This window comes from Capra hircus, chromosome 5 (assembly GCF_001704415.2).
Source record: "Capra hircus breed San Clemente chromosome 5, ASM170441v1, whole genome shotgun sequence".
In the NCBI taxonomy this organism is placed as follows: domain Eukaryota; kingdom Metazoa; phylum Chordata; class Mammalia; order Artiodactyla; family Bovidae; genus Capra; species Capra hircus.
The window spans coordinates 105,850,129-105,864,929 of NC_030812.1; the positions used below are offsets into that span (position 1 = coordinate 105,850,129).

The 14,801-nt window shown below is 53.1% G+C and overlaps 1 protein-coding gene across 2 annotated transcripts; it reads right to left on the minus strand.

Annotated features, from left to right (window-relative positions):
- Nucleotides 72-10,668, minus strand: ITFG2 (integrin alpha FG-GAP repeat containing 2). Of its 2 annotated transcripts, XM_018048637.1 has the most exons (13): nt 9,123-10,668; nt 4,992-5,087; nt 4,407-4,448; nt 4,142-4,313; nt 3,922-3,996; nt 3,255-3,394; nt 2,737-2,885; nt 2,258-2,355; nt 2,010-2,063; nt 1,816-1,907; nt 1,511-1,628; nt 995-1,168; nt 72-871 (listed from the first exon to the last, which is right to left on the minus strand). In XM_018048637.1, the coding sequence occupies exons 1-13, from the start codon at nt 9,216-9,218 to the stop codon at nt 768-770; spliced, it is 1,410 nt and encodes a 469-aa protein (XP_017904126.1). In that variant the 5' UTR covers nt 9,219-10,668; the 3' UTR covers nt 72-767. The 2 variants fall into 2 exon arrangements, with proteins under 2 accessions (XP_017904126.1, XP_017904127.1); XM_018048638.1 differs by lacking the exon at nt 3,922-3,996 and having other exon boundaries at nt 88-871; nt 9,123-9,954.

A 14,801-nucleotide genomic window follows, 5' to 3' on the forward strand; every position in this document is an offset into this window, starting at 1 on the left:
AAAATCATGAGCGTGAACAACCAACATACAACCATTCTGTACCCACAGTCACCACTGTTTCTCACTTTCAGTACAGTATTTAGTAAATCACATGAGATACCCACTTTATTCTAACACTTTTGTAATGACACTTTATTACAAAAGAGGCTTGCTTTAGGTGATTGTGTCCAACTGCAGGCTGATATAAGTGCTTGGAGCACAGTTAACACAGAGAAAGCTAAGCCGTGATGTTCAGCAGGTGGGGTATGGGAAATGCATTTTCCCCTTAACGATACTTTCAACCTATGACGGGTTAATGAGGGCGTAACCCCACCATGGTGGAAGATCTGCGGTTCGCCATCCCTGTAACAGGAATGTTACAGGAATGTAAAGTCAGTCGCCTGGGGCTGCAGAAGACAGAACTTGTGGGGCCTGGGCCCTCGCTGCCCTCACTCTTCTGGCCCCAAAGCCTGGTTTCCTTTCAAGTTGGGGCCCCACAAGTAGGGGCCCCTGTGTAGCCACTCCTCACAAACAACAGGAGTAGGGGGCTCTGGGAAGGGGCAGTGCCTGCTGACGGGACGGGTGAGGTACACAAGGAAATGGGCAGAGGGGCAGCTTGTCTCCTCCTTCGCCAAGACGGCCAGGAGGTCTATAGTCCCCAGCACCCAAGGGTGCCGCCATCCTTCCCCGGTAATGTGTACTCCCTGTCTTCCAGATGCCAGATAGCTGGGGATGGGGGGCGGTGGGAGGTTCAGAAGGCTCCTTGTTCTGCCAGGAAGCCGGTCCAGCTAAGTGGGGTCCTGGGGACCTGCGGGAGCGCACTGTGGAGGCTGGTCTGGATGGTAGAGGGTTTGGTGAAGTAGGGCACGGGTGGCGGACAGCTCATCAGGATCTGAGGGCGAGACAGAGGCTGGTGGGTCTGCTGGGACCTGTGCCACTGGGAGCCGGCAGCCACAGGCCCCAGGGCTCACCCACACCCAGCTCTCCCAGCAGCCCCGCCAATCCCGGGGCTCACCCACGCCCAGCTCTCCCAGCAGCTCCCGGAACTCCGGCTGGGCCTCCAGCACTTTGAGCAGGTTGGTGGACTCCATCCGCTCCAACTGCACCTCCCAGTACACATAGATCTTCTGGTTGAACGTGACGTACACGAGGCAGGGGCTGTTGCGGCTGTCTTTGCAGGCATACAGGCCTAGGGGGTTGGGGATGGGGAGACAAGGTTGGGAGGCTCAGGCCCCACGGGTGTTTGTGTCAGCAGGTTGCAGCCACCCACAGACGCTGAGCAGAGCAGTGAAGGCCCCTTTCTGTTTCTACTCTGTTGGGAACTCAGTAAAGCAAGGAAAACAGTAAGACATCTGGTCCGTTCCAGACATGGAGTGACACCCTGGCAGGACGGCGTCCCAGGGGGTGTTTGCCAAGTTCCTGTCTCAGTGGCAGCCTTGGGGAACACGGGCAGCTTCTCTTGGGTGATGACCCCTCTCCCCAGGTCACTGGAGCAAGGGGCAGGTGTGCTGGGCACAGGGCAGGGTCCCACCTGCACAGAAGGCGCGGATGTTTTCGTCCACCTGGAAGCGGACGACGGTGCGGTTGTGGTCGATGATGTATGTCTGGCCGTCCCAGGCGCAGGCGACCACCTCCTCATGCCCGTTGCCCTGGAAAAGGCCAGACAACGGATGTAGGGGGCACTGGGAGCCTCTGAGAGAGGCCTCCTGTGGGGGTGCTGCTCACTTCAGGGGGGTTGGGCCTCTCCAGGGAGCCCTAAGAGGAGGGCAGACTTGGCTGTGGAGGGAGAGCGGCCCCACTGAAGGTGCCCGAGGAGGAGGGGGCCGCCCCGCTTACCGTGACGTCCAGTTTCTCAAGGGCGAAGAGCTGGTGGTCCACCTGCACCGACCACAGCAGCCTGTCCGCCTCCTCCATGAGCTTCAGGGTCCCTGGAGGGAGAGGCAGGCCGGCTGGGGACCCCATCTCTGCGCAGATACCCGGGCACATGACTGCCCACCCCACACAGCCCGCGGTTGACCCGGGGGACTCACCATCCAGGGTGCAGAGAGCAAAGAGGCCAGAGGCACTGCTGTTGGGGCTGTGGCCTAGGTGGGGAGGGGTTTGGGGTGGGGGGTGGGGGGTGGGGGGAAGGACCAGAAGAAGGAAAGGTGAGATCAGAGCCGGCACTGAGGGTGGAGTAGGACGGCTAGAGACGGAGGGAGGCCCCGCACCTCCCCTCCTCCCCTCCTCCCCACTCACCCCTGCACCTGCTGCCCCACCCTGCCCCCGCCACCCCCACCTCGCTTGATGTTGCCGATGAGGTGAGTGGAGACATTTTTGTTGTGGATGCGGCCGGAGGTCTGGTGCAACACGACATCCCGGGCGGCCGGGGTCTCCCTGTGGGGAAGTGGGTGGGGGTGACGCTAAGTGGGAGCCCAAGAGAACCTGGTTCTCCCAACCCCTTGGGCTCATCTCTGTATGAGCTTCCAGGGTGTGAACCAGCTTGGAGATTTGACAGCCCAGCCCGCCTGGCCCAGGGAGAATGTCGAGAGAGCAGGAGAGAGCGCGGAGCTGCCAAGCTGGAACCCCGGAACCTCCTCAGTTGCCATAATTCATGGCAGGGACTCCCTGGCCCCAGAACAATCTTCCTTAATGGGGCTATGGTGCCGGTGCGGAGAATCGGCCGACACAGCTTGCCAACTGCAGACCCGCCCACGGCCCTGGGCGCCCACCTCAGTGCCAGGCACCCCACTGTCCACAGACCCACACACCCCTTACCGAGTGCCCTCCATGGGTCCCTCAGAGGTGGGGGGCGCCCCAGGCTCCTTGTTCCAGGTACACAGCAGAATCGCATAAGCACAGCCTGGCTGAGACACCATCAGTTCAGGAACACCCAGGGGCCCTGGAGTCACTGAGAGACTGTCCACCTGCAGCAGAGGATGGGGGCTTACAGGGGGCTGGGGAGGGAAGGGGGAGCCTGCAGAGGCCGGGACAGTAGGGTAGGAGCCCTGGGACATGTCCTTAGCCTTCAAGGACAGCAGCAGGGGAAGGGCAGAGTCCACAGGGACCACCCGACACGACACACCACACTGTCACACCCTTAACTCAGCACAGTGGCCTTTCCTATCTGCCTGTTACCCACAGTCTCCGCTAAGACTCTCACTGGAAGCGAACTCCTCTGGGTCTCGGTCCCAGGTTGATTTTCCCTTCCTCCTGCCTGCGCCTTGTCCCCAAGTCCCCTGAAGGAGGGAGTCCCTCCCCACTCTTGGGCTGCAGTCCCAGCCTCAGCTGCTCACCTGACCCTCCAACATCCACTTCTTGAGCGATACCAGCTGCCCCATCGGGTGCTCGGCGCCGTCGCTCAGGTCTTCCCAGCGGAAAGCCCGGACCACGCGGTCTGTGTAGCCTACCACCAGCTCGCAACGGCCATCACCATCTGCACATACAGAAAATAAGGCGGGTTTGGAGCCATGTCTGCCTTAGTCAGCTGAGTCCTGCCAGCACACTCTCCCCACCCTTCCAGCACCAGCACTTTTTAATCAGGTTCAACCTCGGGCCCACCTGCTGAGCCGCCACCCAACCCCTGGAGCCTGGGACCCACTCCTCTGCCCTCCCTCGCATCCAGAACCAGGCAGCTGCCTCATGGGGCCTGTCATCTCTTCCCTGGATACACGACTCCAGTGCCTTGATGCACCCATATCCCTACCAACACCCTCCAGACAGCCCAAGTACCTGCCCTGCATCCCTGACCTTGACCTTGAGGGCTTACTCCCCTCAACCCTGACCTGTTGCTCAGATGACCCCTCCCAGCAGGGACTTCCCTGACAACTCCTCTCAGAACAGCCACCTCTCCCTCAACACCCTCCAGCCCCTTTCTTGATGTATTTCCTCTATAACTTCGAGTGTTATATTATACTATTTAATTTTCTTACCCCATTTCTATTGCTAATTTTTTATCCCTACCTTGTAAACATCCAAGAGGGCCATGATCTTTGTCTGTTTTATTCACTACTGCAACCCCAGCGCCCAGGACAATGCCTGGTTTATGACAGGAATGCAGTAACTCGGTGTTAAACGCATAACAACCGCCCAGATGAATACTGATGACCCCCTGGTCCCTTGACCTCTGCTCTGCTGCCCCAACTCCTACTCCCCAGCTGCCTGCAAACACAGCCATGCCCACCGATGTCGCTGATCAGCATGACCTTGGTGTTCGCAGGGATGTGCTGCTTGAAGACTGGGCGCTGCTCCTCTCCACCAAGGGTCTCGTGGTGCCCGGAACCATCCAGGGACTTGGCAGGCGTCAGGTCACACAAGTGAAACCAGCCCTCGGCACTCACAGCCACCACCAGGTTCTGGGTGAGACGAGGCAGAGGAGGGGGCTGGTGGTCAGAGCATGGGAATCGGGGGTAGGCTGAGAGAAGCCTGCGGGCCCCTGGGCTTCTTACCTTTCCTTTATTACATACGTCTCCAACCCCAACACAAGTGAGCTGCAAGAGAATAGAGAGGGGCTCGGGGGACACGCCTAGGGACCCCAGTGCTCCCTGACCTCCTTGCAACTCCGTCATTCGCTGAAAGCGTGGGCACATGGCCCGCGTCAAGGGGCTGTGCTAATCCTGTTACCATGCTCGGGGTCCTGTGTACCAGAGAGCAGTATGTGGACCTAAAGCAGCGAAGACAACTTGGGCTTAAACAAAACAAAAACTACACGTATCAAGGGAGCCAGACTACCCGTTTCTAGACATAATCAAATGACTGCCCCCGTTTTCTACTGTACTTCATACCAACAGGCAACCTATGCAGATCCATGAGTACTAAGGGAGTCATTCCATCACATAAAATGAAAACCAGCCCAGCTGTGTATGTGTGCGCCCATGTGTGACAGCTGGGAGAGCTATGCCTGGGGGCTTCCCTCCCTGACTCAAATGAGCCCTGAACCAGGAGCTGGTGGCCGAGCACACACTGGGGAACTGGGTGGGGGCCCCCAGCTTCGACAGTGCCTGGACAGGAGGGACCCAGGGTTGAATACTGACCATTCCCTGGCAGGAGCAGGTGAGCCACGGCCGGCTATCATCATTCTTATACACTGACAGCTTTCCGCTGGTGTCCCCCACCACCAGTTCATTTAACTTCAAATGGAGAGAGAAGAGAGGGTTAGGCTGGGGTCCTGCTGAGCCATGCAAGGCCTTCTAGGCTCGGCCCACCCTGCAGAAACCACAAGACCTCAATCTGTATCTTCATCGACTTTATCACAGATATTTTGAGACCAACACAAACATGGTTTCCCAGTTTATTTCCAGGCAGGGGTGTGTGGGCTTTGAGAGCGGGACAGCTCAGAGGAGGGGCAATACAGAACCTGCGAAGCATCTCAGAAGAGCCTGACATCTGAACAGCTTAATGCCCTACCTGCCTGCCTTTGGCTCTTCTAATTCACCCTGATGCCTGGGACAAGTTTTGAAAACAACCCCACATATGCAACTTTGGGGGAATTTAGGGCTTCCCTGGTGGTTCAGATGGTAAAGAATCTGCCTGCCCTGCAGGAGATCTGGGTTCAGGAAGATCCCCTGAAGAAGAGAACGGCAACCCACTCCAGTATTCTTGCCTGGAGAATCCCATGGACAGAGGAGCCTGGTAGGCTAGAGTCCATTGGGTCACAAAGAGTCAGACATGACTAAGTGACTAACACACTTGGGGAATTTACCTTCAGAGTTCATATTTAATCAGAGGCCAAGTAAAAACGGTGGCTCTGGGGCACTCCCTCCTCTAGCAACAAGATCTTTTGATATTGGTGCCTCTGAGCGAACACAAGGCGGGTGGAGGTGCCTGAGGAGCTGCATCTGAGTTCTGGGCCTCTAGTGCCTTCAAGTGGTGGCTAAGCTCCCAGGAGGGTCTGCAGCCTCTTCACCATTTACACCTGGGCCTTCCTTTCCCAGAGGTTCCCCAAAGGCTGGCTGCCCTTTCAAGGGGATACCATGAAAACCAACTGGCTCCACAAACCTATTTCCAGATGTCGTTTCAAGATTCTCCCTTAGGGGGACATCTAACACCCCTTCCTGTCCTCATATGAATACTATTTTCTCAAGAGATTTTTTATTTTCGCCATGTGGTGAAGCATGAGTAATCTTTTAGTTTCTGGACTAGAAAATCAAACCTGTGCCCTTTGCAGTGGAAACGCCGAGTTTTAACCACTGGACTGCTAGGTAATTCCATTAATAGACAAATTAGAATTTTTTTTAAGAAACAAAGAAAAATCAGAATCAAAGAGAATGCCCAGCCAGCCCTTTAGTTCTTTTTCAGGGAAAAATCTTTGGTGGGGATCCAAAGACAGATGCCACAGACTTGCAGTTAACAACTGCTGAGAAGGACCTCAATCAGCAACGGCACAGAGGCAGGGATGAGACTCACAGAGCAGTGTGGTTAAGTGCAGTGAGCAAACAGGTGCCGCTCAGCAGGCAGAACCCAGGCCACAGCAGGCGTCCTGGAAGGGGACCCTTCCAGGGTAGCGCGCCTGCTCCCCAGCATGAGTGCTCCTCTGCAGTCCACCCTGGCCCCAGCCTCTGGAGGTCACTCGATGGCACTACAGAACCAAGCTGCAGAGCACAGCTTCACTCAGAAATGCTAACAGGAAGGAAGGGAGTTCTCTCTGAGTGGGAGTGTATTCTATCCCTGGCTTCTCCCTCTTAGCAGGAAATAAATCACTTGCAAAAAAACTTTAGGTGAATGGCTTATCAGGATGAAATAAGTCTTTTTTCTGGCCTGGAATCTCCAAAGATTGGCCTGGAGCACCAGTTACAAAATGTCTATGCACACTCGTGCAGGCTGAACGGATCACATCCCATCACTAGCCAACTACCTCACCCACTTGCCCTTCTTTTAATTACATTTATTGATAACAGGCAAAGCCCCTCAAATTGCCTGGAGATACACAATAACATCTGCCTTTCTTAACAACCCTCATTTAGTCAACAAACATTTATTGAGTGTTAATTATGCACCAGGCACTACAGGTGTAGGAAGGGAATACAGCAGTAGAAAAAAAGATTAAAAATTCCTGTCATTATGGAGCTTACAGCTTTTTTTTTAAGGGTAGTATAATATACCTAATATTGCAGAACTGAGTGTGCAATGCAGTTAGAAAAGTACAATTTAATTTCAAAAAAAAAAGCGACACTGAAGCTATGAGAAAAGGCATATCATCTTCCCTTTTAAACAAAGACGATGATCGGATAAAATGGAAAATGACTATCTCTAGAGTCACTTCGGTAATTTACTACTCTAAAATGCCTCCCTTGATTTTCTCATAAAATTATACTGCTTAGTATATGAAGAAACGCGAAAGCCCAGAAAACATAATACAAATTTACGAGAATAACTTTTTCCTCCCTAGAGGAGGTAGAGCAAAGAGGCCTCAAAATACCTTTCCCATCACAGGGCAAAGGAGGCTAGGGGCGGGGTGGGGTGGGGGTGAGTGGTGGGATGTTTTAGCTCTATGGCAGAAAGTGAAGAGGAACTAAAAAAGCCTCTTGATGAAAGTGAAAGAGGAGAGTGAAAAAGTTGGCTTAAAGCTCAACATTCACAAAACGAAGATCATGGCATCTGGTCCCATCATTTCATGGGAAATAGATGGGGAAACAGTGGAAACAGTGGCTGACTTTATTTTGGGGGGCTCCAAAATCACTGCAGATGGTGACTGTAACCATGAAATTAAAAGACGCTTACTCCTTGAAAGGGAAGTTATGACCAACCTAGATAGCATATTCAAAAGCAGAGACATTACTTTGTCAACAAAGGTCCACCTTGTCAAGGCTATGCTTTTTCCAGTAGTCAGGTATGGATGTGAGAGTTGGACTGTGAAGAAAGCTGAGCGCCAAAGTACTGATGCTTTTGAACTGTGGTGTTGAAGACTCCTGAGAATCCCTTGGACTGCAAGGAGATCCAACCAGTCCATTCTAAAGGAGATCAGTCCTGGGTGTTCTTTGGAAGGAATGATGCTAAAGCTGAAACTCCAATACTTTGGCCACCTCATGCGAAGAGTTGACTCATTGGAAAAGACCTTGATGCTGGGAGGGATTGGGGGTAGGAGGAGAAGGGGACGACAGAGGATGAGATGGCTGGATGGCATCACCGACTCGATGGACGTGAGTTTGAGTGAACTCCGGGAGTTGGTGATGGACAGGGAGGCCTGGCGTGCTGCGATTCATGGGGTCGCAAAGAGTCAGACACGACTTGAGCGACTGAACTGAACTGAACTGAGTGTATTCCCAGGGAAAAGAGCATAGAACAGGGAGGTGAGGATGAGACGCAGGTAGCCAGAGGAGAGCAACAATGTGCTTTGCATTTAGACTGTGAAATAGAGATTATGGGAAAAAAGCGTCCCGCACCCTCAAGAGCCACGGCCCCCTTCGATGCCCCCACCCTAGAACGCTTGGCACATTTTAATCAATGGGCTCATGACATTTCTCTATTATTGTGACTATCCGCGCAGTGGGAGTGTTCTGTCCACTTTTGAATTCCCCAGAATTTCTGAATCCTCGGACCACAATCCAACACTAACGACAACACTGAGGCGTCCCTGAGCCTTCACCGAGCACCAGACTCGGTTCGGGCCTGTTCTACTGATATTAACACACTTTAACGACGGGAGAAGGAAGGGGAGGAAAGGGAGATGGACACTGAGCTTGTAACTCAAGCCAAGGATGGCCGGCCAGGCGAAGACGCCCCGGCCAGGCGCCTAAAGCCGTCCGGTGGGGCGGGCCAGGCCGGGTCGGGCGGCAGGTGCTCCTGCGGAGCCGCACGCGCGCTCCGTGTTTATTTTCCGAGGCTCTGAAAGGGAAGCCGGCCACGCAGTTTATTGGTTCCTCCTGAACACAAGTCATTGAACCACGCAGCAGACCCGTTACGCGAGCCCCTAGAAAGACACCGGACCAGGGCTCCGGACCAACGCAGCCAGGACGCAGTGCACCATAGCTGCCCACATGGCCCCTCCCAGTCCATTTCTCCTAGCGCCCGTGCGCACGCACGCGGGCCGCACCGCCCGGCCTGCAGGGCACGCCGTCCACTCCCACGCAGCACGCAGGCGCCGGCCACCTCCCCCGCCCCTGGCCCCGCCCCTGGCCCCGCCCCGCGTGCGCAGACGACTGCGTCTCCAGTGCGCATGCACCGACCGTGTCGTTGTCAACGTCTCCGAGGCAGATGGCGTGTGGGAAGAGGCTCCCGCTGAACTCTAGGGCTACGCGCTGTACGTAGCTAACCGACCTCATCGCACTTCCGAGGGCTCAGGGACGGTGGAGCCCCGCTAAGTGTTCCCCGAGCCCCTCTCGACAGCCGCCCGAGTGGAAAGACCACCCAAAGCGGAAAGCTTCGTCAACGCCTGAACCTCCAGTCGCGGCCTACCTCGCTAAACCTCGGCGAGGGGGCAGGCCTTCCGGGCGCGCCGGGCGTGGGGGCGGGGCTCCCGAGCTTGAGTTGAGTGACAGGGCTTCGGGCCACTCCTTTTCTCCGCAGGTTGTGGACTGTACCAGTCGGCCGAAGCTGGCGGGGTGAGTCGTTTCCTTGACAACAGGGCTCTCGAGGGCTTGACCTAATAACCTTGACCTCGTGCTTTGTTGCCCTGGCAGTGAAGATTCCTAGCCCCTAGACCATCCCTGAGAATCATAACTGTAATAACCAACGACTCTGTGGTTTCCAACAATGTTTTTTTTTTAAAAAAACAGAACTGTAACATCCCTTTAGTAGTCTTGAAATGAGGGTAGTGAACCGGACCAGCTTTTTAAAATATGAAATAGAAAAAGCCAAGTCATCTCAAGTAGTAAGGTAAGTATTATTTCTGTGAAACCTTTGTTTCAATTGTATATATTGATACATGTATATAGGGCTTCCCAGGTGGCGCAGTGGTAAAGAATCTGCCTGCCAATGCGTGAGTTGCAGGAGACACCTGTTGGATCCATGTGTTGTGAAGATCCCTTGGAGGAGGAAATGGCAACCCGCTGTGGTATTCTTGCCTGGGAAATTAAGTGGACAGAGGAGCCTGGCTGGGTACACTCCATGGGGTCGAAAAGAGTCAGATGCGACTGACCACACACATGTGAATACAGGCTTATTATGTAAAGAAATTTTTTTTCCATGGTGGGTGTGCTCTGTAGGTAAAAGTTTGAAAGTCACTTGTAAGGCACATTGCACGTATATTATCTCATGTAAGTAGTGCATGTGAGCTTGTCTGCCTATTCCAGATCTTTTATTGAAAAAAACAGGTTCAGCAAGATAAAATAGCAAGGCAGAAAGTGATGGATGTGAGTCAAACCAGAATTGTTTGAGCAAAAACCCACATCCTGTCATTGACTGCCAGAGTTCCCAGAAAAGTCCTCAGGCTAGAAATCAGGGTCGCTGGGATTCTGGGTCTGGTCTGGCCCTCCAGCACAAAGCTCTTGCCCTCCTCAGGGGCCTCCATCTGTAGTGTAAATGGGTCGTCCCCATCAAGTCTAGACTTGGAGTGAAACCTTCCATGTTGAAGGAAGGCTTCCAGTGCAGCCTTTCTTTGGGCCTCATCAGTCAGAGCATCAAAAGTATTATTTGTGAGATTCTGCAGGTGCTCAGTGGGTTTTCAGATTTAGGCCTGCAGGCCCAGACTAATCTACACATGGGTTTTTCAGGAGTTAACATTGTAAAAATAAGGACATCTACCTTACCCTGGTGGCTCAGTGGTATAGAGTCCGCCTGCCGATGCAGCTGATGCAGGTTCGATCCCTGGGTTGGGAAGATCCCCTGGAGGAGGAAATGGCAACCCACTCCAGTATTCTTGCCTGGGACGTTCCATGGACAGAGGAGCATGGCAGGCTACAGTCCATAGGAGTGACAGAGTCAGACACAACTTAGGGACTTAGCTGAAGAAGTGGAATCATCTGACAGCAGAAGAAAGCCCCGGGAGCTGGGGAGGCTTGGCACCTTTTGTCCTAGAGGTGCTGTGGCTCTCATGGCTCATTAGATGAGGACAGGGAGCAACTGGTCAGAACAGCAAGAGGAGGCACTCTGGACAAATGCTGGGCACCGTGCCCTCAGGTTTCTGTTTCACGCAAAGTCCATGCAAAGGCCCTGGGTCACACGCATATCAGTTCAGTTCAGCACTCAGTTGTATCGACTCTCTGCGACCCCATGGGCTGTAGCACGCCAGGCCTCGCTGTCCATCACCAACTCTGGAGTTTATTCAAACTCATGTCCATTGAGTCGGTGATGCCATCCAACCATCTCATCCTCTGTCGTCCCCTTCTCCCACCCCCAATCTTTCCCAGGAGCAGGGTCTTTTCCACTGGGTCAGTTCTTCGCATCAGGTGGCCAGAGTACCAGAGTTTCAGCTTCAGCATCAGTCCTTCCAGTGAATATTCAGGACTGATTTCCCCTAGGATGGACTGGTTGGATCACCGTGAAGTCCAAGAGTCCCTTGGACTCTCGAGTTTTCTCCAATACCACAAAAGCATCAATTCTTCGGCACTCAGCTTTCTTTATAGTCCAAACCCCACATCCATACATGACTACTGGAAGAACCATAGTTCTGACCAGACGGACCTTTATTGGCAAAGTAATGTCTCTGCTTTTTAACATGCTGTCTGGGCTGGTGACAGCTTTCCTTCCAAGGAGCGTCACATGTACCTGGTGCTGTAAGCCCACCTCCTTTATGGCGGGCGCGTGTGCTGCCTCACCTGGCTCTGCCACATCTCCGTCCTTGCATCCTGGCTCCAGTCCCAAGCGTCCACCAGGTTTAAGGGGCGGAAAAACAACCAGTTTCGAAACATTTCTATCTGAAATAACTTAGTTTTGAATTGTGTTTTTCACTGTATGTATGACTTCATCGTTTTTTTCCCCAGCTCTTTCAGTGAAATAGTAAAATAATAAATAACCCGGGACAAAATACTTGAGCATCACCTCACCTCAGTCACCCAGTGCCCTGACCTGACCTAGCTCTCTGAAATGGTACCCTGACCCAGCACCCACAGGACCTTGGTTTATCTTCCTCATCACTTGGGCTTATTGTTCTTGACCTTTCTCTGCCAGGGTGCCTGTTTTTGTTTGCTCTGTCATGTCATGAAGGTCATATTACTGTGATTACAACTTGGATTCATTGCCTCTTGGCTTTTGTCAAGAGAGCCAAATAAAGTTAGAAAGGAAGGAAAGATAGGTCTCTGGGAAATAAGGCATGAATCAGTGCCTGCACCCCCACCCCACCCATGCCACGCCTCTCCCTTCTGCCTCAGTTACTTTTAACTGCACCAAGTGTTACAGTCACAGTGAGTGGAACACAGGCCTCGGCATTGCAGAGCCTCGCGGACAGAGGCCTGGCTCCACAAGGAGAGCCCTGACTCCACAGGAGACTCCTGTTCTTGGCCCTTTCTGGGGAGATGATTGGTGGGTCTCTACTGGCACCATCTAGAGCTCAGCTCCTTTAGGCCAAGCACTCTCAGCGTGGGTTTTGGCTTCCTCCCTAGTGCTGCCTAACCAGGCCTTCTTGTTGGTCAGATGACTTGGATGTGGTGTTCGTGTGGGTGGCATATTCTCTACAAACCAATAGTCAAACAGTAGCTTCAGTAGAAACCTGCTAATAGCAGGGCAAGGGGAGGTGTGTTAAGCGGGAAGCATTTCCCCTGGAGATTGTTCACTTCTTTCTCCCCAAGTCGACATGGGTTGTCCTGTTCAGGGTGTGGACCTAAGATGCTCAGTAAGAGACAGGACCTTTCAAGAAATCTCTTCCTATGAGACCCAGAGCCGCTCACCCTTCCGAGGGCATGGCCAGAGCTTCCAGTGGGCTGTGTGAGACTCCCACCAGTCTGACTCATGATGCGCCTTAGCACACGGACGGTTCTAGGGCCCCGAAACACAGAAACCTGTCCCTCAGACTTGACCTAACCTAGAGTTTAGGCAGAATAACAGTGCAGGCAGCCGTGCTCTGAGAGAGGTGGTTACTCCGAGTCCCCCCACCACCACAGGTCTGGCCCTATTAGGACCCCCAGCTCAGGAAGGCTTTGCTCTCAGAACCTGTCTGGGCTGCTGTCTGTTCAAGACTCTGCTGCTGCTGCTAAGTCACTTCAGTTGTGTCCGACTCTGTGCAACCCCATAGACGGCAGCCCACCAGGCTCCCCTGTCCCTGGGATTCTCCAGGCAAGAACACTGGAGTGGGTTGCCATTTCCTTCTCCAATGCATAAAAGTGAAAAGTGAAAGTGAATTTGCTCAGTCGTGTCCGACTCTTCGTGACCCCATGGACTGCAGCCTACCAGGCTCCTCCGTCCATGGGACTTTCCAGGCAAGAGTACTGGAGTGGGTTGTCATTGCCTTTTCCATTCACGATTCTTCTGCCTGTTAACTGAAGGATGAAGAGTTCTTGTCACTGAAGACCAAATGTGAGGAAGTGGGCAAAGAATGGTGAACATGTTTTAGAGCTGGATCGAGGTGGCCGTGCAGTTTTGTAATTAGAGTAAGTGCCACAGAATTGTTCCTTTTGAATGGGTAAAACTATGTGAATTTCACCTCAAAAAGAAAACAAAACAAAACCCAGAACCACATTCTGTGTGAGGCACTTCTCACCATGAGACTGGAGATCTCAAGGAACGTGTGTGTCTCGGATGGGGGGACAGGCATGACTGGTCCTCACCTGTAGTCAGGGAACTCTTGGAATTCAAAAAGGCCTTGATTTTTCTTGGTCATTCCTCCTTTGAACCACTTTGTAAATCTTTCACATTCTGTTTGCCTCCCAAAGCAGTGTATTTAGTGTTGTTCATTACATGCTAAATAAGGTTTTGTTACCTTTCAGAATTAAGGCTTATTGGTGCATCCACATCAGAGGTTGGCAAGCAGCTGGGGAACTCAGGTGGTAAAGCCAGTGTAACGACTTCCAGAAAGAGAACAGGGATGTCTTCTCTCTTATGTTGGCTTTTCTCAGCACTGCCCTGAGCCCACTGCCATTTCCACCTGAGGGTTACCTGGCTTTGAGGAGGGCTCAGGTGGTCAGGCTTCCCAGGTGGCGCTAGTGGTAAAGAACCTGCCTGCCAATGCAGATGTAAAAAGACATGGGTTCAGTCCCTGGGTCAGGAAGATCCCCTGGAGGAGGGCATGACAATCCACTCTAGTATTCTTGCCTGGAGAATCCCATGGCTCACAGAGTCGGACACGACTGAAGCAACTTTGCAAGCACAGGTGGTCAGGGACAGCGGAGGCTGGTCTTTAAGACAGGAGTAAGGCATCAAAGGTTCCACTGTGTAATTCTTGATTTTCAAGCAATAGTTTCCTGAAAGGGGACTCCTTGTTACTAGTCCTGCCAAAAATGTCTTTCCTTCATCTGTTCTTTTTCCAACTGAGATAGTGGACACAGTTGAGCCTCTCTTGCAGACTGGTGTGAAGGGGAGTCCAGCGTACCACCGCTGGGAGGGCAGGCTGGCCCTGGCCCGTGGGGTGACCTGCAGCCCAGATGGGCTGGGAAGGCATGGTTGGGGCTTAAGCCTGTAGAGATTTATCTCCCACGCAGGGTCTCTGGTGCTCAAGGGAACACTGGGGTGCCTTTCATGGGACCATAGGTGGGTGGGGGGCCCATGGCAATGCTGGAAGGAGGCTGCTGGAACCAGGACTGCAGATACTCAGGAGATAAAATTTATAGAACGTGATGTTCAGACCAGCACTAGAACAAGATAAACCCCATTAAAAATTTTCCAGAGACCACTTTAACTCTGCAGGAACTGCTCAGGCCTGGTTGCTACTGGTTCTGTCTACTCCACATTCTCGGCATGGAAAGATTTAGGCATTGGTGAGGAGGGTGCAGCTGCCTGGCAGACGCACTCGCAGTTGACCCAGAGCAGAATGGAGT

What these genes read in the sequence shown, in the direction of transcription:
- ITFG2 (XM_018048637.1), bottom strand. Translation starts at nt 9,218, where the DNA reads ATGAGGTCGGTTAGCTACGTACAGCGCGTAGCCCTAGAGTTCAGCGGG. An exon ending in CCCTCTTGGATGTTTACAAG is followed by an intron (nt 3,395 to 3,921) that starts GTAGGGATAAAA and finishes CTGTATGTGCAG; the next exon opens with ATGGTGATGGCCGTTGCGAG. An exon ending in TTGAGAAACTGGACGTCACG is followed by an intron (nt 1,629 to 1,815) that starts GTAAGCGGGGCG and finishes GGCCTTTTCCAG; the next exon opens with GGCAACGGGCATGAGGAGGT.